This window comes from Haliaeetus leucocephalus, unplaced genomic scaffold (assembly GCF_000737465.1).
Source record: "Haliaeetus leucocephalus isolate CR32 unplaced genomic scaffold, Haliaeetus_leucocephalus-4.0 Scaffold210, whole genome shotgun sequence".
Classification (NCBI taxonomy): domain Eukaryota; kingdom Metazoa; phylum Chordata; class Aves; order Accipitriformes; family Accipitridae; genus Haliaeetus; species Haliaeetus leucocephalus.
Genome location: NW_010972646.1, coordinates 409,001 through 431,192, shown reverse-complemented (window position 1 = coordinate 431,192; position 22,192 = coordinate 409,001). Strand labels below are relative to the sequence as shown.

Here is a 22,192-nt window from a genome sequence, read left to right as displayed (position 1 = left end):
ACAGCCGGAGGTGATGCCATGGCGCAGTGACCCACTAACCAGAAGGGGGCCCGCCCACTGCGCCCGCCAACCAATCGGCGGCCTACGTTACTGAGAAGCAGCAGCACGGCCCTATCCTCTCTCCCCCCCACCCTCCCAACCCCACCACTCGGCAATAAGCACAGCCGTGATTGGGCGGGTCCCGCTTTCCCCCGGGGGGGGCGGAGGGGCGCCCTCCGCTGGCCAGGCCAGGCCAGGCCGCGCGTCCGGGTATGGCGGCTGCAGCGGAGCGGGCCCGGTGGCGGCAGTGAACCGCTCTCCCGCCCCGTGTGTGTCCGCCCCCTCCGCCCGAGAGCCGGGGCCTCGTTTAGAACCCGTCGGTGAGGCGGGCGGAGGGTGCAGGGTTTCCCGGCCCGCCCCGGGAGGGCCGTCCCACCGTCCCCGTCCCTCGCTGTCCTGCGCCATGGCCGCCGCCGCTTGGTGCTACCGCGGGAACCCCGAGGCCGAGCAGCCGGCGGTGCTGGGTGAGATGGGGGACAGGGACGGGCTGGGCTGGGGCGTGGGGGCCGGGAGCGAGGGTCGCGGCCCGGTCTCACGGCTCGGTCTCACGGCCTTTTCTCCGCCGCCTTGCAGTGCAGTTCTCCAACGGTAGGCTGCTGCGGTCCGACTCCATGCGGTTCACCGTCTACAGAAGCAAGGATACGGCCCATCCCCGGAAGAAGCACCGGAGGATCCTGGTAAGGGTTCACCCGTGGATCGCTCTCCCGTGGTCACCTGCAGTCCGTCCTCGTGGGTTTGGGAGCCTCGGCGGCTCCGGTGCGGAAAGGGGCCATGGGAGTCTGGAGCTTCGCCTGCTCGGAACGGGGCCGTGGCGGTGGGTGAGGCACTGACACCGTCCACCCACCGCCATCTGCCCCGTGGATCGCCGCTTAACGGGGATCACTGAGCTGCAGCCTGGGCAGCTGCCCAGAACGGGGCCCCGGGGCCCGTCGGTGATGGGGGCGAGAGCTGCGGCCGGGCCCTGCCGAGGACACGCGGGTAATTCACACCTCAGCGGGTAGCGAAGGTGACCCTTTCACCGTTTTTTGCTCTTAAGGCTGCCGTCATGGCAGTTTCTGCAAGTAGGAACTAGAAACTTCGGTCAGACATATAGCCCGTCTGGTCCCGTTTCAGGGAGACAGCTGTTCCCCTCCAAATTCCAGCCTGCTACCCAGCTCCAGCTGCTCTCGTTACTGTGTAGTGAGCAAGGCTCAGAAAATCTGCATGGAGCTTTGCTTTGTAGCAAATGTTTTAAAAAATAATCAGAGTTTAGCCCCAGTCTGTGTGAGAGAGAGGAACCGTTTTCCAAATTTCACAAAATCTTTGGGATTTCAGAGGAAGGTCTAGTTCTTAGGTGGGCTGCTGCCACAACAGAGGTGGACGTGATGGGGGTTGGGAGAACGGGGAAGCCCTTATCATTCAGGGAACCCCTTATATCATTCAGGGAAGCCCTGCACAGGGGTGGGCAGAGGAGAGCCATTCCCTTACCCTGTAAAACCTCTGTTGCTGGCAAGCTGGGCTCCCCACCGCGGCTGCCCGCACTTCTGTGGGGACCCACGTCGTGTCCTTGGAGCCTGGAGAAATGGGGGCAGGTCCTACAGCCCCACCGGGTGTCCAGGCACGGTGGTTTCTCTGGAGCATGTCAGGATCAGACCGTGCCCTGTCAGGCTTGGCATTGCAGGTTGACTGTTGGAACAGAAAGGAACCAGAGTAATGCAATATGGGACATTTTGATAATGATATTGAGAGTGACGTGTGAGAGTAACTTTTCCATCAGAACTGAATACGTGCTTGTTTGAAAAATTGTGATTAATACATGATTGTGTATTCTCAGGCAAAGGTTGATTTACTGAAGCTGTGTGTCTGTGTCTGTGCACGTGTGTTCGTGATTTATTTTAATAACCTAAAGGGAAATAATGTTTTAAAGATAAAAGCTGTTACTTAACAACTAGTCAGGTCCATTTGATCACAAAATCTGTTGTGTTATTTTTATGCAGTGAAGACAGTGAATTCTTTACCAAAGTTGTTGTTGTTGTTGTTGTCATTAAATTACATTATAAGGAGATATCTGTTTCTTTCAGTGAAGAGAGAACCAAGATTAAAGTCTGAAGGTGCTTTCTGCTGCTATTGTTAAGTTTTACAGCTGCTTACATGCATGATTCACTCAAGGAATAAATGACTTTTCAGCCAAAATCCTCAGGGGAAATATACTGCAGTATAGTAGAAACACAAACATTTCAAAATACGTTTAGGTGGTTGAGCCATTGTGGTGAGTTGACCCTGGCTGGCTGCCAGGTGCCCAGCAAAGCTGGTCTATCACTCCTCCTCCTCAGCTGGACAGGGGAGAGAAAATATAATGAAAGACTCGTGGGTCAAGATAAGGACAGGGAGAAGTCACTCAGTAATTACCATCACGGGCAAAAGAGACTTAACTTGGGGAAAATTAATTTATTGCCAATCAAACCAGAGTAGAGTAATGAGAAGTAAAATCAAATCTTAAAATACTTCCCCCCCCACCCCTTCCTTCTTCCCGGGCACAGCTTTACTCCTGAATTTTCTACCTCCTACCCCCTCAGCGGTACAGGGGCATGGGGAAATGGGGGTTGTGGTCAGTTCATCGCACATTGTCTCTGCTGCTCCTTCCTCCTCAGGGGGAGGTCTCCTCACTCTTCCCCTGCTTCAGCATGGGATCCCTCCCACGGGAGACAGTCCTCCACAAAATTCTCCAATGTGGGTCCTTCCCACGGGCTGCAGTTCTTCATGCACTGCTCCACCATGGGTCCCTTCCATGGCATGCAGTCCTTCAGGCACAGACTGCTCCAGCGTGGGTCCCCTGCGGGGTCACAGGTCCCACCAGCAAACCTGCTCCAGTCTGGGCTCCTCTCTTCACAGGGCCACAGGTCCTGCCAGGAGCCTGCTCCAGCACAGACTTCCCACAGGGTCACAGCCTCCTTTGGGTACATCCCCCTGCTCCAGCGTGGGGTCCTCCCCGGACTGCAGGTGGAGATCTGCTCCACCGTGGACCTCCCTGGGCTGCAGGGGGACAGCCTGCCTCACCATGGTCTTCCCCACGGGCTGCAGGGGAATCTCTGCTGTGCTGCCTGGAGCACCTCCTCCCCCTCCTTCTTCACTGACCTTGGGGTCCGCAGGGTTGTTTCTCTTACATGTTCTCACTCCTCTCTCTGGCTGCAGTTTCTGTTCTGCAGCAGTGTTTTTTCCCTTCTTAAATATGTCATCAGGAAGGCGCCTCCCCCATTGCTGATGGCCTTGGCCAGCAGCAGGTCTATCTTGGAGCCAGCTGGCATTGGCTCTGTTGGACATGGGGGAAGCTTCTAGCAGCTTCTCTCCCTGTAGCCCCCCCCAACCCGCTACCAAAACCTTGCCACGTAAACCCAGTACAGCCATTCTTGACAGTGCTAGATCTTTTTTTTTAGTCAGTGAATTGCAGTCATTTGGCAGTACTGGAGATGATCATTTAAAATGATCATTAAAAATTACATTTTAAACTGAGTTCTCCTTAGTTGCAGTGGTGGCTCTGCCCAACATGTGCCTTTGGCCCAGCCTGAAATCTGTAAGGTTTGTCCTGGCTGGAAGCTTAGAGCAACTGTGTTAAGGACCGGAAAGCATTGGAAATAGTATCCTAAATTGGCTGGCAGAGGCCTGGTCTCTCTTCACTAGTGGCTTCGTGAGTAAACCCAGTTTCTTTCACAAACTGTTGCTTCTGGATTAAACTACAGTGGTCAACTTAGTGAGGCATTGTAACTGTGGTGACACCCAAGTTTGCTACACTGATAAACTCTAAATTTAAATTATGAGTCCCATGATTTCTTTAAAATGGTTCCTCACCTTCTGGCCCAGTGAAGGCTGAGGTAGAATTACATGTCATGGGTAGTTTCAGGTTCAAGAAATGTTGTCTGTCTTTTAAAAATTTTGACCTTATGCAAAATGTACCCAAAATGGGCAAAGTGAAGTTTGCCTACACGTGACTAGTGTCCGATGCCTGGGAATGTAGAGCTTTGTGGCACTAGGGAAAATAAAGTGGATGCAGAGAAGGTTATTCACAGCCCTGTATTCAATTAATTTTTCTTTGTTTTTCAGGTCTCAGAAACTGACAGGCTTTCGTATGTGGGGAATAACTTCAGCAGCGGAGTTATGAAATGTAACTCCCTATGCAGGTATGGCTTGCTGGCAAAATGAGGGCAGGGACATGGAGGTGAAAGCAGAGGACTTGCTCAGACACAAAGTTCCTGGTAGCCTTTCTTAAAGCTGTCTCAGAAGTTCCCACGGAGGCCATGATTTGAATCAAGAGGATTTTGACAGGAGACTCTAGCACCTCCAGCTGCACTGTTTGTACATGTTATGTCCCTTTGGAAGTTGTGACATTACATACAAATAGAGTTTATTTGAAAAGGTCTTGTGAAGGAAAGCACGAGGAGATGATTTCATTTAGCTGAAACCTAGGAATAACAGCTTTGTTATTAAGAAACGAAGAAATAAAGATGACAAAATCACTAAGGTCATCTGCTGCTGCCCCAGAAGCCCCTCGGTCATTAATCACAATTTAACTTCAGGGCCACAGCACGATGCTGCTGTGTGAACTAATAAGCTGTCTGTGCCACACACTGTAGAAGTAAGTGTTGGTGAAATCACCAGCCTTTACATGTCCTGGTTAAGAATGTGACATTTGTGGCATTGGGGCAGATCCCACTGGCCTCCTAAGTAGTATTCTGTATGTGAGATCTTTCTCGTTCTCTGATAGAAGAACCGCCAAATGGGTGGAGAGCCAATGTGAAATAATCTTGCCTTGTTATACCCAGAGGTATTTCTTTTCTCCTTTGGTGCATATTGCTTCCCCTACTAGCCTACGCAACACTGAAATGCATGTAATGTGTGTGTCAGGCTCTTGGTACCAAGTGCTCTGCTCCGTAGATCCGCTCCAGTTGCCCCGTGCAGTTTGCTCACATGGCTCATCCCTTCTCTAGTTGGACTGCACTGACCTGATGGTGTCTGACTAGTTAAAGTACAGGTAGGGTGAGGGAGTGAAAAGCAGAGTTGTGTAAAACTGTTAGGAAGAGGAGGTGCCTTCAGATGTTAGTGCCCTGGTGGTCCTATGATATGAAAAAGACTTGACATTAGGAAGCATTTCTTTACAGAGAAGGTGGTCAAACACTGGAACGGGCTTCCTAGAGAGGTGGTTGTTGCCCCATGCTCGTCAGCGTTTAAGAGGCATTTGGACAATGCCCTTAATAATATGCTTTAACTTTGCGTCAGCCCTGAATTGGTCAGGCAGTTGGACTAGATGATAGCTGTAGGTCCCTTCCAACTGAAACTCTCAGCTCTGTAATTCTGTAAAAGGAACTGGTTTCACCTCTGCCTATAGTCCACCAAAACATGCTAATGCTAATCTTTGTTCCTCTCTCTGAGAAGTGAAACCAGGAGAGCTGGACTTTCATATATGACAGTCTTCAGTTTAAGATGCTGTAGCTGAAAAAAGGCACTGAGGGCTTTTTCTTCTTGAGTTTGGAGAGGTAAAATTAGTTTAATGAATATGTATGATACAGGTATCAATGCAGTATTATTTCTAGGCAGATTTAGCACTCTTATCTCTGAACACTGATTAAAAGATGGTTTTAGTGGCTTAAGTGGTTCTTGCCTGCACCTCTGGAGATCCTGAGCTATGGAAACTAACAAGGCAAGATAACTGCTGATACATGTTCAGCTTCAAGTATTAGTTTTGCATTAGGTGTACACATGGCTCAGGATCTCCAGAGATGCAGGCAAGAATCAATTAAGTCATTTCTTGCTTTTCTTTCAAGCTTTCCCACCCCATCCTTCTGTCCCTTTCCTCCCACATCAGCTTCAGCTGCGTGCATGAGGATTTCCTCCAGCGGATACATTCCCATAGCTCTTGGCAGCTGTCAGCCTAGAACTGCACTCACAACTGCTAATGTGGGTATAACAGGGAGCAGAAAACACCTCTGAGCAAACAGCCCGATTTATCCTGAGTGGAAAGTCAATGAGTCCGCCAAACCTCTGGGCTTCCTGGGACAGCAGGAACTGCCCAGAAATCCTTTCTGGCCAGTGAGGTGCTGTGATTCCCACTGTACTCAGGCAGCTCCTCTGAGAGCAGCTGCATAGTATTGCTCCCACAGCAACAGGCAGCCTGTTGTGCAAGTGGGTTTTGTCTTCAGAAGGTGTGTCCTGAGTTTTAGGAAGATGTGTTTTTGGAGCAGAGCCAAGTTCAGGCACCAGTTGGAAGGGATCACATGGAATGAGCTCTTTTGGGTGCATAAGAAACTGGTGCAGTTGATACCCTGATCAACTTCAGCCAAGGGTGACATACTACCTGTTCCTGGTGGGTCATGAGACATGGTGAGGAGCAGCACAAACCATTTGGGCTTGCCCCTCTGAAATGTGGGATGAAAAGGAATTTACCCAAGAGAAATTATCCTATTTTAGAGACAGCAAAGTCATGTTTTTGAGAAGCTGTGAGAATTTAAAGTGACTTGTACTAAGCAGAGAACTGGCCACAGGGAACCCATGTTTTAAAAACACAGAAGCACTGAGAAACCAAGGGCCCTGACACATCAAAAAAGACAAAAGAGAATAGCAGCTAGGACTCCAGCACCTAGACTTCATCTCTGCATTTTGGAGCTAATTTAGTTGTCTTAAGACTTCTACATTTACTTGGAGCAACAAGTCTTTGTATTTTTATATATATACATACACACACACGTGTGTGTATGTGTGTGTACATATATATGTGCATGCCTTGGAGGTAACTTGTTTTATTGTGACATTCTGAATGTGCTTGGAAAACTTGCATTTGCAAGGCAGAAGAATTGGCAGGGGGTGGGGACTACACATGGCTCTGCACCATGTATTTTAAAACATCACTTCCACTGGACTGTCTCTCACTAATCACTTGCCCCTGTTCTCCCCAGGTATTTTGTTGGTGTGTTAGACAAGGACTCTGGGCAAATGGAAGTCTATAATGCTGAAATATTCAACATGCAGCCCTTGCTGTCAGGTAGGAGGATACTGTCTTTAACCCCAGCACCAGAGTCACAGCATGCTAGACCTGTGTATGCATTCAGCTATTGACTGCCTGGTTGCTGACAGCAGTGCTCTCTGTTGTCTCCCTGGCTGCTCTTTCATCCTCATTTCTGTCTTACTTCCTCAACATGGAGGAAGGAGGATACATTGCACTCTCCTTTTAAGGCACTGGGTGATGTGAAAAACAGAGGGAGAAGGAAGCAAGGTGAAATTTAGGGTTGAAGTTGATCAGAGAGTGTAGCGAGTGGGAGAGTGGAAGTGCTGGAGTCAGTAAGAAAGTTGTCACTGTTCAGAATAAGTGCAGCCTTGTCTAGGTTTGCTCTGCTGAGGGAAGCCTAGAAATTGTCAGGTCAAGGGGCTAGATCACTAAAAAACAAAACAGCTTTTCTTCAGCAGAACTGCTTTTTGTTAATGAATCCAGGAGGATAATGCAAACAATTCGGTCTTTTGGGAGCTTATTTTTTCCCTGCACAGCAGGGCCTGGGTATTGCTGCAATCCATGTGTTACGCTTGTAGGCTTTATAGCAAAAATAGGCCTGCCTTTCATTTTTTGTTCGAGGTACGTACTCTTGTATTCAGTGTGTTCTTTAATTGACAAAGTCCTATGGAGGAGATCTTGAAGTGATGTGCCAAGTCTTTCAGTAATGGATTAGAGCTAAAGGGGTACTGAATACCTGTCCTGTCCCGGCTGCTGCAAGCCAAGCACACTAACTTTCATTCTTTTATAGATAACTTAATACCTGATGACACGAAGGATTATCAGAATAAATCCTACAGGGAGAAGGTAAAGTTGAAACCCCATATCGTATTCTACTGGGATTATCCAGCTAACACTGGCAGATGATACTTGTCTGAGACTGATGTTTGGTTTACTGCAGGGTAAACCTCTGCAGGTTCAGCACTCTCTCTGTGCCTTGGAGGTCTATGAGACAGTGCATTATTAGTGCCTAACTTGGCAGTATTTTCATAATTATGTTAGGCTTGATTACAATCCCAGTTACTTCCTGCCCCCTTGCAGATCAGTGCTTGTTGCATGGTTGGGTTGTGCCCAGTGAAATGTTTGAAGTTTTCTTAAAGAATGTGAATGTGGAACAAGTGGTGGTTAGCTGAGTTTTCCTCTTAGGTGCAAAGTGTCTTGCAGTGTGTTTTCATTTGCATCTCTCTTGCACAGATGGATTTGTGCATTGAGGCCTTTGGTACCAGCAAGCAGAAGCGAGCTCTGAACTCTCGGCGAATGAATGCAGTGGGCAATGATATTCTGAATACAGCTGTGACAAAAGCAGCAACAAACATTATAAATGCAAAGGGAGTAACAGGTAAGAATACTGTCTCAGGGTTTAATGAAGGCAATCAGAAGTGCCTTTTTCTGTCTGTTCCTTGCCAAGTATGGTAGGAGGAAGAAAGGGGTTTTCTTTGAGTGACCAAGAAAGCAGCTGGTCTAACAGCTGAGAAGGGCACGTGTGGAGGAACTCACAGATCTTTCTGGTGGAAAAGGGACTGCTTCCTTCTTATCCTGCTAGACTTAGTGTGGGAGTTGCCTGAATGCAGGTAGGTCCCTGTGGCATCAGTGTCTGTCCCTGCCCATTACTGGGAACTCTTCTAGGAGTCCCTGGACATCAGTTTACTGGGATAAAGGCAGTACATTCACCTGGTCTGGACTGAGAAGATGAATATTCGTTGAGGTGAACTGTACCCTGGCTTTGCAGTGTCATGTCTATGGAAAATGGTCCATGCCCTAAACCAAGTCACAGCCCCATCAAGTGTCATCCCCAGAGCTGTTGTGAGCCAGGCTGATGGACTTAGGCTTCTGCTATGGAGGGGCCTGCAGCAAAGAGGAGTCTGCTGTGGCCTTAGTTGCTGTCACTACTGCAGGGAATGTTCACTCTCCAAAGCATCACACTGAGGTGATGTTTCAAGGAGAGTTGATAACCCCGCTACTGAGTGCTGGTGAGGCTGCATCTTTATTATGTTGTCCAGCCTGTGCCACCCCCCTGCGCCCCTGCCCTGATCAGGAAGGAGGTGGAGAAATGAGAGATGAGTCATGGCAGGGCAACAAGAACGGGCAGGGGCCTGGAGCACACAACTGACAAGGAGAGGAAGATGGAGCTGGGCTTGGTTAGTCTGGCAAAGAGGAAGCCAAGGAGGATCTAACAGTAGCCCACAGCTACCTGAAGGGCCGTCAGAGCCAAACCTTCTCAGCAGTGCCAGCAAGAGTCAACAGCACAACTTGCGGTGGTCCCTGGGCACCGGGAGGTCCAGGTGGGAGACTAGGGGACGCTTCTTGCCTTGGAGGGTGGTGCAGGCCTGGGACAGGTCACAGAGCGTTGTGGGGTCACTGTCCTTGGGGGTTTCCAAGCTTTGGCACGACAAAGCCAGGGCTGCTCTGATATAGTGCTGTAGACAGTCCTATTCCAAGCAGGATGTTGGACAGGAGACCTCCAGAGCTCCTTTCCACCAGCACTTTTGGGATTCTGAGTTTCATTGGCTATGAATGGGAGAGATGTCTGTTGACTATAGAACCTGTCAGCTTTCATCCCTTCTGTTCCAGGTTAGATGTTGACTGTGCTCTCAGAGCTGCTTTGGGCCAAGTGCATGTCCAGTGGAACCCAGGGTGCCAAACCCATATTCTGCCTGCCCTGCAGGCAAGCGGTGCAGCAGCAGCAACCACTTTGTCTTGGTGCACTTCTTTCCTGGATTTTTCTCTAGTCTGGAGTGGCTTTTCTAAATTTTAGGAAGCAGAAAGGTCTTGGTAGAAGAGATGACACCAATCTAAAACCCAGCATGCTAAATACATAGCAGGCGTATCAAAAGCTCTTGGACTTTCTGTGCCTACTGGAACGCTTTCTGTACAGTCAGCACCTACATGTGGCAGTAACAAAACAAAATAGGGAAGAGCTGGAGCCTTTTCCTTACTACTGTCCCGAGTGAGATAAACTGAACTGGAGTTAAATCTTTAAAACTCCAGCTGTGATTAAACTGGTGTTTACCCAAGAAGCACCATTGAGTAGACTTGTGTTTAAAGGAAGGATTTGGGTTGTGGTCATGTTCTCTGTGGTTTTGTTTGCATGGTCCAAATACTCTCTTCTTTCTTGCTTCCCTCTGAAGCTTTGACCCAGGATGTGGCCCAAGATGATGTACAGAACATCTCCATCTTCCTCCCACCATGTAATGAAGATGCTGACAAACCAGAAGATGTTTACAAGTTTGAGGACAGTATCTTTTTCTGTGGCAGAGTGGTTTCCCACACCTGTAAGCCTCGATGTCAGTGGTCTGGCATGTGAGAGTGAGTGCTGCGAGGTGTGTGAATGAGCCTAGCCTTCACCCCTCAAGAGCCAAAAGCTGAGAGCAGGGACATGCTGTGTTGAGATTTTTGGACCTGCAAGTCCCATATTCTGCCTCTTTCCTACAGAGAGCAGGATGCTGTGCCTCTCTGTTGGCAGCAGTTTGACTCGGAATGGTAATTAGGTCAGCCATGCAGGAGAAGTGACTTGTTACAAGTCACAGTCCTTTTAGAGACCTTTGTTATTGGCCAGCTTCCAACTCTTGTCGTTATGACCTGCCCATTTATAATTTCCTTCCCTCCTTCCCTGCCCCACACCTCCTAAAGCAAGGGTGGATAGAACTTAGCGCACTGCAGGCTGTTCAGACCAGAAGGGAGAGCAAAGGCACGCTTGTTCTTTTCTTTAAAATCCTTCTAGTTCTGTCCCCAGCAGAGTATGAAGCATTGCAGGTTCCAGCAGCAGTCTTTGTTAACATCACTCCGGAAGAAATCACCAAGAAAATGGAAGATAAAAGGTAATGCTGCTGCAAACGCCCTTGTAATAGTTGAGGTGGGGCCCTGTGAAACTGTAGTTTTTCTGCGGTGCAGGGTGACTACTGCTGCCAGCTCCACTGTACCTAGGCTGATCTTTTTGGTGCAGAGGGAGGACGTTTGAAACAAGTATGGCTGAGCAACACCTACCTTAGGGAATGTGGGGTATAGTTATATACAGGTGAGGGCGTCACGTGCACAGCAGCATGGCTGCCCTTTGGGGAGCTGATGGCAGAGGAAAAGAGTGGAGAAATCCAAAGTGGGGTCTGAAGGCAAGTGCCTAGAAGATGGACCACAGAACTGTGCTGAGCATGATATGCCCATGGCTGGGCACTGTCCCAGCCAAGTACTGACTTGCTGTGGAGGTTGCTGTGGCTTGGCAAGCTGACGTTGACATACGCTTAGAGCTGTTAAGCCATTGTGCTGAGGGGCTGAAGTGAGCAGGAAAAGCACAAACCACACCTCACTCCCTGTGCTTCCTGTCTGCCTTTGCCAAAGTAGAAGTGTGTCTGTGTGCCACATAGAGAGCCTGCAGTGTCTGCAGTGCGGGGACCTTCTTACTAGCTGCACACTGAAGGGGGCTGGCTGAACATGGTGGGCATTGACAGGAAAGTGTGCTCACAAAGCAGCCTCCTGGGGTATGCTTTATAGGTGTCCAGGGAACTCTTCTCAAATAGCTGAGCATTGCAGTTACAGGTGTGTCCTGTCCTCCTGATGATGTAAACTGGTTCTTGGTTCTTTGAGGCTCATCCTCCCCCTCTCTCTCCTTCAGCCATTGCTCCTTTGTTTTAGAGGAGCTGAAGTTCCTGCCTGCTGATGAGAAGAGGAGGGATCACAAAGCCCGATGCCTGTGGTTCCTGGACACCCTTATTAAGTTCAGCCAACTGAAAGTGATCAAGAAGAAGCGTAAGAGTTTTCAGCTCCTCCACTTTTAAGCTACCTGCTGGGTCTTGATTTGTAATTACTGCAGTAGAAAGCAGTACAGCTGCCCAGAATGAGCTATGTGATCAAACAGCTAGCTGCAGCAGTTGCTTTCAGCCTGTTTCATGGTGAGGTTGAGGATCTCCATGTTGTTGAGGGTTGTTAGATCTGTGTCAGCTGGGAGATGTATGTCTTAATACTTTTTGGTCTCTTTGTAACTGCGGTGCATCAGGATGGTACCATGAGATCCTCTTGGTAGGAGACAGGGTAGCTTGGATTGGAAATTTTGAGATTCTTTCTAGTTTATCAGTAGTTCTGTACTTATAAACATGTTTTACATACCTTAGTCCTAAGCCAAGAAGCTGGAACTATTGGCTCTCTCCCTTGTCCGGCCTCCATATTCCAGGTGCAAGAGGCATACAGTACACAATACATCCTTTATATCTCTTTTTGTGCTTTTGAGAATGTCTTCATCATCCTTTACTTATTAGCTCAATGTCTGAATCACAGTGATCATACTTCCATTGTGTTCAGGATCTTGCTTTTAAAGTGACAGGAACTGCTGTTCTCAAAAGCACTGCACAAAATATTTTGGCTGAGGTTTTCAAGACTTGCCATCTTCCATAGACCTTGTGTATCTGAGTCTCCTTGTCAGTGCTGAAAATGTCATTGTTAGCATTTTCAATGGCAGCGCGGTGATGGAGGAGCAAATGGCAAGCGTGGCTGTAAATATCCTCCTGCATTGCTGGAGACGCAGGAGTCGCCCCGTAGGACTTGGTCAAGAAGGATGTAGAAATGACTGGTCTTGGTGCTAGTAGGAATTTGTTAGTGTGGTTTCAGTTTTAATATTTTGTGACAGGACCATCTATTAAAAGGCAGGAATCTATTAAAAGAAATATATGTGTAGGCACACACGCACACATTTTGGATGGTGCAGTATTGAAGTGGGAGATCCCATTTGTAAAGAAAATAAAAGGTGTTAGGAGCCTCTCTTTGACCTGAAAAATGATGAGACCTAGAAATCAAACGCCTAGGTTCCTTTTAGGGTCTCTTATGTTCCTGGGAAGAGGTGATAAGTCATGGTAATAAATGTGCTATTATGATGGCTGGAGGTGGGCAGTACGAGAAAGAGTGTGTGTTTCTTATTCCACTGCAAAACCCCTTTATATCCTAGATCCAATGGGTCCTGAATGCCCACACATTATTTCCAGGAAACTCATGAAGAATTTCACTTCATTGACGTACAACAATGGCAGGTAAGGAACTATGTTTGTTTTGATGTTCTTGAGGCAGAGGTACGGCAGAGTTCAGCTTGAAGGGCCATGGGCACATGATCAGGAAACATCCTACCAGAATGGAAGATAGCAGTAGCTTCTCTTGCTTCACACCCCAGCCCTGTAGAACATTGGGTCATGGCTGGTGATAGTCCATTTTAGGCAGTGCAGGTCTGAAATGTGACTGGGAAAAGAAGGGTCATGTGTGCAAAAGCAAGCCTGCACCTGTGAATTTAGCTAGCGTGGCCGAATGGGGTGCCCAACCATCTGCCTGACCATTTCTGGGTGCAGGATGGCAGAATGGGTGCTTGCTTTGCAGCTGATTCTCAACTGTGCAGCTAAACAGGCAGCTATCCACACATACATTTTCACTGTGAACCAAGGCAGCTGACAGATGGATGCGTCAGCTCTTCCACCATCCCAGGGCTGGTCAGGAGAGGTAATGCCGTGGCTAAATAAGGGTGCTTTTTTACACTCACATAGTTTAATTAGCATAACAGGGGTGCTTTTACATGAACCTAAGCATTACTTTACTTCTTTGGATTCTCCATTGAAACCTGCACAGATAAAACTGTGTAAAGATTTGCACCGGTTAACTTGCCTGCACTGAGACCCACACCATTGCACCCATATGGATACAAGCCAAAGAGTTCTCCCTAAGCTTTGCCCAGGCATTACCCCGCCAGCAGTGACAAAGTTTGGTATAGTAAGGTAGGGTCTGGTCCTGTCACGGAGGTCAGCCAGGAGAAGCCAGCACCCCATGATGGGAGGAGAGGCTGGGAAGCTCCTGCAAGGTCCTCCTTTCCAGCAGTGTCAGAGCCACTTGTGTGGTGCTGAGTGGGGTCTCACTGCAGGGAGGGCCTTCAGCAGCTGTTGGAGGCTGCCTTTGACCAGGTGGCCCTTGGCTCCAGCCTTCAGATGGATGCCACTTAGAACTAAGCAGTTACAAATCTGGATAAACATTTTCAGTAATCCTGTTGAGTGGAAGCACCAAAATACAGGCAAAAGTTAATAGTATCCTCACTTTTTGCCGCAGTGCCTTCCCCACACTCGGGGAGCTAACAGCCTCTCTGCCTAGAAGGGACATAATGCTGATGCTCAGCTATTGCACAGCTGCACTGCTGCTGTTAATCTGACGGGAGCAGAGAATTTGAGTCCAAATGGGCCAGCTTTTGTCTGAACGCTCAAACCAGTGACAAGCAGTCAAATGCTCCCAGAGGATTGCCAGCCAGGGATCTGCTTTGTGGGGATTGTATTTTTGAGGTGCTGTTAGTAGTTACACTGAATGCCCTCAAAACAGCTTCCCTTTGCTTTCCTCCAGCAAGGGACTAGTGTGCCAAAGAGACTGAAGTGTCATTAGCTGGTAGTTTTGTCAAGGCTGCATAATGATAAACAGCCTGAGGGGCCTGCACTTCTGAACAGAAACGGGGGCATGTGAGGAGGGCAAAGAAGTCTGTTAGGCCCCTGTGATCAGAGGTCTGCATTGCTTTGAGCTCTTCTTTGTTGTCTAGGAAAAGTCAGTCATGTCTAACAGGGGCTCCAGTTCTGTCTGCACCTCATGGGGATTGTGTTTGGGGTTCACTGACACTCCACATCTCATGTTCTCCCTCTTGCTAGTGTCCAGAATTTAATCTCTGCATCAATGAAGGCTAAAATCATAGCATACGTCATTGCATTGGCTCTGCACATTAACAACTTCCAAACAGACCTCACCGTCCTGCAGAATGACATGAAGCTTCAAGAAAGCAGGTGAGTCACCGTGCTTGTTCACACTTGCTGAGAGATGCTGTGATCCTCCTACGAAGAGCCCCTGAGGAAAGAGCTCTGGAGCCTCTCTGGTACCTGGGTAGTACCGCAATACCTGCTAGCGAGTCCCTTTTGTTGTAATTGGGCTCTGTCTTTTATGAGTGTGTTCAGCCTTTATTTTGAAGCCCTGGTGCTCATAAAGGAGGGTGGTTATACATCTCAGGCTTTGAAAGGGCACTTGCTGCAAACAGTTGCATCAGATGCATCAAGAGGCTCTTCAGCTATTCTGCAGGGAAGGAAACAGAGGCAGGCAGCACTGAAATGGCCAGCCGGTGCAGATTCCATGACAAGACTTATCCACGGCCACCCAGCTCTGTTTCTTGCCTGACAAATCACATCTTCACCTTCCTGTCCTCTGTGCCCCTTGTTTCTGAAATACTGATGAACTTGTGGACTTTTCAGCAAAGCACAATGGGGAGAGGTTGTTAGGCAGAACTACTGGCCATAGTATTTGAAATAAGGTGAATGGTTAGAAAACAGCTTGCAGAATAAGCTTCAGGGCAAACAACCCTGCTGTGTTAGGTTTTGGGGGCACTTGCTCCCTAGACTAATTTTCTATGGAAAAAGACATGTCTTGCATCTGCTGTTAGCTGCAAGACCTGCTTTTCCCAGCAGGTGTCAGCCGGAGCCTGCTGCCAGCTCCTCTGGCTCTGGGAGTTCTTCCACTGCAGTTTGTGGTGTACTGTGTCTCCGGCCTCTGCAGAATAAATCAGGAATTGATTGGAACTGCTCAACCAGTCCACTGTGCTTGCTGGGAGACTTCCCAGCAAGCAGACAGCAGCTCAGCAGGCAGCTTGTTAACACTGTCTGGGAAGGGGACATGTGGCCCATTAGTGACTGTTCAGCCATGCTCATTAGTATCTCTCTCCCACCCTGTCCTGTTTTGTGGGCAATAGTGGTGCCAAGGACATGTGCTTCCTTACTCAGTCATGTTGGTCTTTCTTAACAGGATTGCTTAGTGGTCGTGTGGCTGGGTAGGAACTGTGGAGGCACACAAACACTTCACTGCAACTGAAAAATGTTGTGGACTATCCTAGGGTTTCTGGCTGAGGGATGTAATGTTAAGGTCTGGTGATAACAGGAAGTTATCACAGCCTTTAGTCACCTCTTGGTTTTGCAAGCTCCCTAGTCAGCCTTGATGCAATTACTTCTGATTTTGCCTCCAATTATGCTCTTTATTCTTTGATGGATAGTAGTGGGTTTAACAGCAGTGTTTGCTGTTGGTTTCCATCCATTTTTTCTTTTTAAGCTTTTTAAGGAATCCATGTTGGTTTTCACAGTTGACTCCCGGTTTTTGTTCTTAGCTGCTGTACTGGAGCTGGGAACACAGGGCATAGGATGCTGTTGAGAAAAGGGTGGAGGAGGCTGGGACCTGTTGGAAAAACTGGAGAGACACATAGCCCTGAGCCACTGAAGAACCTGTCCCAACTGAATCTGTTTGTATTTCAAAGATAATAAAGTCATCTGGGAGGATTCTGGGACTTGTGTGTTCTCAGGACACCAGCTGAGGCCAGAACACCCCCTTCCCTGCTAGCTTCCCTTCAGATGCACTTTGTTCTCTCTGTTTGACAAGCTTCCAGGTGTGTTCTGGGTTGCATCTTGTTGCTCAAGCTCTTCACACTACACATCTCAGCCAAGCCCCTCTTCTTAGAGCTAAGGACGCTGAATTCTGGTGGCTAAGAGGAGATGTTCTTGCTGTACTAGGTTCCATTCATCATACCACACATGGGAGATGAGTACACTGGGAAGCAGCAGCTAGATACAAATAATGCCTGTTCTCTTCATAGGGAAGTGGAGAGCAGCATTTATTTTTTTCTCAAGTCAGCTGGCCATTGAATAAGGCAGCATGGGTTTGGACTGCTGTCCAAGGTGGTGGTGCACAGCTTGGTAGCATTCTAGCCTCCTCAGGAAGGCTGTAGCTTGTAGTCTTTGAATACCTTCCAGCTTCTGTCTCCATGGTATCCTTGAGATGCAGAGAACACATCCTGCTTGCTGGTGCCTCCTGGCTTCTCCCCTGAGGCAAAAGGCTGTTGATATTTTGTGCAGTGTCATGGTACAGAAGACTTTTGTGCCCCACTGAGACAGTGTTTCTCTATTTTCCAGGATGATGGACATTGCAAGGGCCATGCGGTTGAAGGTCTCCAAGGCAAAGGGGCTGCTGGGACTTGAGAATGATCAGAACCACAAGCTGGGCACTCTCTCTCTCCCCTTGCCTGTGCAGAAGTCATCAGGGAGCCAACGGAAGCGCAAGAAAATGAACTGAAATGTCTGGGAGGTCTGAGCAGGGGCAAAACAGTTCCTTTCTCAACTGCCGTTCTGCACACAGAGCATCATGGGGATGCTTTTGTCTGTTGGATTTGGCTGTCCAGCATCAGCATATGACCTTGCTGAAGCCCTGTCTCAAGGCTGGGTTGGAATAGATGTTCAGCTTATTAAACTGCTTCTTTTTTCTATTTATGTAGAAAAAGCTATGATAAAACCTTCTTCTTTTTTCCTGTCTGTATGAGGGGAGAAAGATGTAGGTTGTGCTGGAGCAAGAGAACATGGTTGGAAACTGCAGGTCCTCCACTGACTACTGTCTGGTCGGTTCTGGAAATGACCTGTTGGCTTGTGGCCCAATTTACCCCTTTTTCACACATGCAGGGTAGAAAGCATAGAAGGAGAGAGACTAAGCAAACCATTGCTTACACACAACTTCTTGGCTCTGGGTGTGTTTGTTTCTCTAGAGTTCCAGTGTAATTCTGTGTTCAAAAAGTATAAAGATGCAACACAAAATATTTCTGCCACTTTTCCTATCCTGGCTTCTTGCCTGGAGGAGGGAGAATTCTGCTGAGTCAGAGCTGGTTCATCTTTGGAAAGGGTGATTAGTTTGAATCCACAGCTGTGGATTCCCAGTCCTTGGGAGAGAGACTTTTGGGCTAGTTCCTCTGCATTTTCACTCTAGTCCTGGGCTTCTGGGCTGTAAGCCTCATTGCAGGTGTTCATTATGCAAGGTTGTAGGAGTCCGAGGCTTCTGAAAAGCTAAGGATCGCCTCCAAGAGAAAAAGCTTATGTGAAATAGGAGCATGGGATGTCAAGACCAGTCTTCTCTTTGAGGTGTCTGCTTCAGGTAGTAATTTGTGTTTAGTACATCATTTTGGGATTTAAGGATAACTCCTTACACCCCTTAATGACCCACTATTCTCAGCTCTCATTAGAAGTGACACAAACATCCAGTTTTTTGGGTAGAGGATAATTAATGCCATGGGAATTACAGGCTGCAGATAATCAGTAGGAATGTTTTTATCACAGAATGGTTGAGGTTGGAAGGGACCTCTGGAGTTTTCCTTGTCCAGTCCCCCTGCTCAAGCAGGGCCACCCACAGCCAGGTACCCAGGACCATGTCCAGCTGACTTTCGAGTATCTCCACTGACGGAAGTTCTACAACCTCCCTGGGCAACCTGTGCCAGTGCGTGGCCACCCTCACAGTAAAGAAGTGTTTCCTGATATTCAGAGGGAGCCTCCTGTGTTTCAGTGAGTGCCTGTGTCTTCTGGTCCTGGCGCTGGGCGCTACCGAAAGAGCCTGGCTCCATCCTCTTGGCATCTTCCCTTCAGGTATTTATAGACATGGATGAGATCCCCTGAGCCTTCTCTGCTCCAGGCTCTGAACAGTCCCAGCTCTCTCAGCCATTCCTCACGGGAGTGATGCTTCAGTCCCTTCAGCATCTTAGTTGCCCTTCATTGAACTGTCTCCAGTATGTCCATGTCTCTGTTGTACTGGGGAGCCCAGAACAGGACACAGCACTCCAGGTGTGGCCTCACCAGTGCTGAGCAGAGGGAAAAGATCACCTCCCTTGATCTGCTGGAGATGCTCCTCCTAAATGCCACCCAGGACACGGTTAGCCTCTGCTGCAAGGGCATGTTTCTGGCTCATGTTCAACTCAGTGTCTACCAGGACCTCCAGGTCTGTTTCTGCCAAGCTGTTTTCTGGCTGGGCAGCCCCCAGCATGTCCTGGTGCATGGGGTTTCTCCTCCCCAGGTGCAGGACTCTGCACTTCCACATGTTGAACTTTGGAAGCCTCTGACTTACCCAGGCCTTGTTCTCCAGTCTTCAAGTAGAGTGAATGTGCTCAGGGAGGTGATCTGGCTGAAACCACTTTTTGTGGTGTTTTTTTTTTTAATTCCCATTAGGATCTGGTTTTCTGCGTATCAGAGCCAGCAGCTGTGACTTAAACTGCTATGAAGCACTACTCTGAGATCCATAATAATTAGTTTATCCTCTTTATCTAATTTTAGCTCATTGCTGCTGTGTTTCAGATGGTTGATACGGGGCATGAGGAGGTGAGATGTGGGTCACCCTGATGGTGCCATGGGTTTTTTAGATGAAAAATTTAACTGCTGTTGCAAAGCTGTTTCTGTGTGCCAAGGTGAGAAGAGAAGTAGAAAGCAGAGGTGGTTGCCCAACCAACTGAGCAAGAAGTGATGCTCTTTTGCATTATTTGTAGCCAATTGCAGCAGAGATGAGGATGTTAATGGCCTTTTGACATCACTGCTGTGTGCAGCAGAGCCTGTTCTGACTGTATCTGAGAGCAGCACCCCTGATTCGGGGAAAATGAGTGCAAATTTAGTCCAAATAGGAGAATGACTCATCTGCAATGTGTCTCAGTATTAGCCGCTGCACTTTGGAGAGCAGCTGTTTGCCTTCCCGATAACACAAGTGGAGTTCTTCACTATACAGAAAGAAGTGCCAAGGCAGGGATGTGGCAGTGGGGGAAGGGGACCAGAAATCCTGTCTTGAGGCCAGAAAGATGCCCCCCAGCACTGGGCAGCCCCCACTGAAGCAGGCAGGACAGGGCTGGAGGCAGGTCCTGGGCAGGGGACTCTCACCGGGTGTGAACCAAAGCAAGATGTAGGTTGTCTAGAGGGACTCGGAGCCCCCGGTCAAGTACTCTCATCCACATCACGGAGAGGGGGGTGTGAGTAGGTGCATGGGTCCCTGGGAGACAACAGGAAAGGTTGAAAAGAGAAATCCAGTAGCAGTGGGGAAAGATGCTTTGCTCAAAATGAGGAGAGGTTTACTAACGCTCAACTTTCTGGGGTCACCTTGCTTGAGAGCACATCCTGGGCATTGAGAGTGCAAGACAGGCTGGGAGAGGGGCTGTGCACTTTTCTCCAGAGGCACACGTGCAGGTTGCCCTGTGGGAGACTGACAGGCATGGCAGCCGCAAGTTAGAGAATGCTAACCCTCAGCAGAGCACGGTGCCACACGGACAGGCTGGCCAGGAGCGGGACGGCCATGGCTGCGGCTTTCATTGGACTGCCACTAAATGTCTCTGAGCCCACGCTGCAAAAACACCACACCTGCCTGCAGCTGACACCTTCGCAAACGCACGCCATAGCCGGGCAGCATGGGCACGCCTGAGCCAGCACAGAAGGAGATGATCCAGGACCGATGACGGGTTGCATTGTCATCCTTGTCCGAGTGGGAGCATGTTCCCGTAGGAGCAGGGAGGCTCCTACGGCTGCCTGGTTTGAAGGTGATGAGCTCTCACTGCTGCTCCTCTGCCCCGAGATCACGCCAGTACTTCGCTAGCATACAGACAACGTTGTAGTCCTCTTGATAAGGTGTCTGGTCACCAGATAAAAGGTTCTGTGAACTGGGCTGAGCGCAGGCTCTTTCTCGCACCTAAAAGCATGGGGCTCTGTAGGACAGTGTTGGGTGGGAGTCAGCTTCTCTCAGCAATGTTGGCATATTCTCTCACAAGTGGTACCTGCACAGACAGCAGAACAGGCGCAGCAGCAGGGAGGCACTCAGCTTTCGCCCATGCTGCCTTTCTGGAAATGAGCTCTAATTAACTCACAAGCAGACAAATGAGCTCTTTGACCAAAGCAAAATGCGAGGTCTGTGCTGTGCCAAGAAGTGGCCGTGCGGGTCATGTGTGTGCGCTAGCTTTGCACAATGTTCAGGTGGTGAGAAAGCCAGCAGAGCTCCAGATTGTGCCTTCAGCAACCTGCCAGCTCAGGGGGGCTGTTACCCACTGTGTCACAACGAGCACTTGGACTAGGGGTTTGCACAAGTACAGCAGCACCCCGTGCTGCTTCCATTATGCTCCATAAACTATCCACTGTAACACAAGAACATGAAACATTTCATAATTAATTAACACCAGTGAAAACTGATTAATGAGCACCCACTGAATTCTCTCCACACAAGAAGAGAATACTATTTTCTGATTTTGTGTCTGAAAGTCTTAACTGTACCGAGCAGTTAGGGTCTTAAGTATATGTAACATAAAATTGAAAGATTAATTGGGAAAGCAAATTTTATTTTTGCTTTCTTTGTGACGATGAAGTCAGTATGAACATTTGGATTTTTCCATAATGATTGATAGTATAAATATTAATATTTGAAGACAATATTTGAACTCCGTACCTCCAGCTCAGCCTGTCAAAAGTTTGAAGATACTTGATCACATGACCAGGTCTTACTCCATATATTGAAATTAACTGCTTGCTCATATTCTGCAATGTGAAGTAAGTTCAACTACGTGTATTTTGGGAACAATTTTCTGTATGCCTGCTTGACAGCATGTGGATCCTCCATGGGGCATTTTGCTGCTCCAAAGTGCAAAAAGCACAGAATTAAGAGTATATGAAAGCTATTGTAAAGATCCCAAATCTCACTGGGTTTTTTTGTTTGTTTGGGGTTTTTTGGGTCTGGCTGATGAGATTCAGAAGCCTCTGGGAAGTGCCTGAACAGAAAGATGTTCTCCTAAACCCCAGGGTTCAGGCCACTGCAGGCAGCCCCAGGGACTGCAGGTTCCCCATCTTTTGAGGTTCTCCGCATTGGCTTAGAAGTATGTGCAAGTTCAGCTGCTACAGCTTCTGTGTGGCAGTAACCACCAATGTGAACATTCTGAGCCTCCACACCTATTGCGATTGTGCTGTTTATTTTCCTACAGGCATTTTCAGAGTAGCACTGAACATTTCCAGGTGCTTCTGCAGGCATGCCAACCTTCTGGCAACTTCCAGTTTAAACACACCACCGTGACCAGCAGCCTGGCTTTGTCCTGACTCATGTACAGCCCACCCTTCCTCTCCCAGTTCTCCCATCTCTAAAGGTTCCCCAGGGTCATGCTCCCCCTGCATGTCAAGACTGTGGATCTGATAGCATATTTCCATACGTTCTGTATGGTATGTCTAAATATTTTGATGGTTTTAATATTTTGTACCAGCTGTGGAAACTGGTTTGCTGCTAGGTGACTGTAAAAGTGAGATTTGGTAAATAATTATTAGAAATCTTATACTAACACTATGATTGAAACAA

General features: G+C 48.4%; 2 protein-coding genes across 4 annotated transcripts in view; one reads left to right on the top strand and one right to left on the bottom strand.

The window, feature by feature from the left end:
- The window catches only part of ZBTB5 (zinc finger and BTB domain containing 5), a 21,019-nt gene extending 17,284 nt beyond the window's left edge, over nt 1-3,735 (bottom strand). The window contains exon 1 of the mRNA XM_010566422.1: nt 3,732-3,735. The gene's annotated coding sequence lies outside the window, so the exon portion shown is untranslated. The remainder of the gene's footprint in view (nt 1-3,731) is intronic.
- Nucleotides 229-21,912, top strand: POLR1E (polymerase (RNA) I polypeptide E, 53kDa). Of its 3 annotated transcripts, none has more exons than XM_010566424.1 (12): nt 229-503; nt 618-716; nt 4,117-4,193; nt 6,963-7,048; nt 7,803-7,858; nt 8,246-8,390; nt 10,180-10,287; nt 10,773-10,869; nt 11,658-11,791; nt 12,981-13,062; nt 14,698-14,829; nt 16,990-21,912. In XM_010566424.1, exons 2-12 carry the CDS (start codon nt 651-653, stop codon nt 17,147-17,149), a joined length of 1,143 nt encoding a protein of 380 aa, XP_010564726.1. In that variant the 5' UTR covers nt 229-503; nt 618-650; the 3' UTR covers nt 17,150-21,912. The 3 variants fall into 3 exon arrangements, with proteins under 3 accessions (XP_010564726.1, XP_010564725.1, XP_010564727.1); XM_010566423.1 differs by having other exon boundaries at nt 613-716; nt 16,990-18,185; XM_010566425.1 differs by lacking the exon at nt 229-503 and having other exon boundaries at nt 626-1,017; nt 16,990-18,189.
- Nucleotides 21,913-22,192: the final 280 nt, after the last annotated feature.

Excerpts from the sequence above, each read along its gene's own strand:
- POLR1E (XM_010566423.1), top strand. The coding sequence starts at position 443 with ATGGCCGCCGCCGCTTGGTGCTACCGCGGGAACCCCGAGGCCGAGCAG. Across the intron at positions 4,194-6,962 it reads AAATGTAACTCCCTATGCAG|GTATTTTGTTGGTGTGTTAG; the intron begins GTATGGCTTGCT and ends TGTTCTCCCCAG. Across the intron at positions 7,859-8,245 it reads ATAAATCCTACAGGGAGAAG|ATGGATTTGTGCATTGAGGC; the intron begins GTAAAGTTGAAA and ends TCTCTTGCACAG.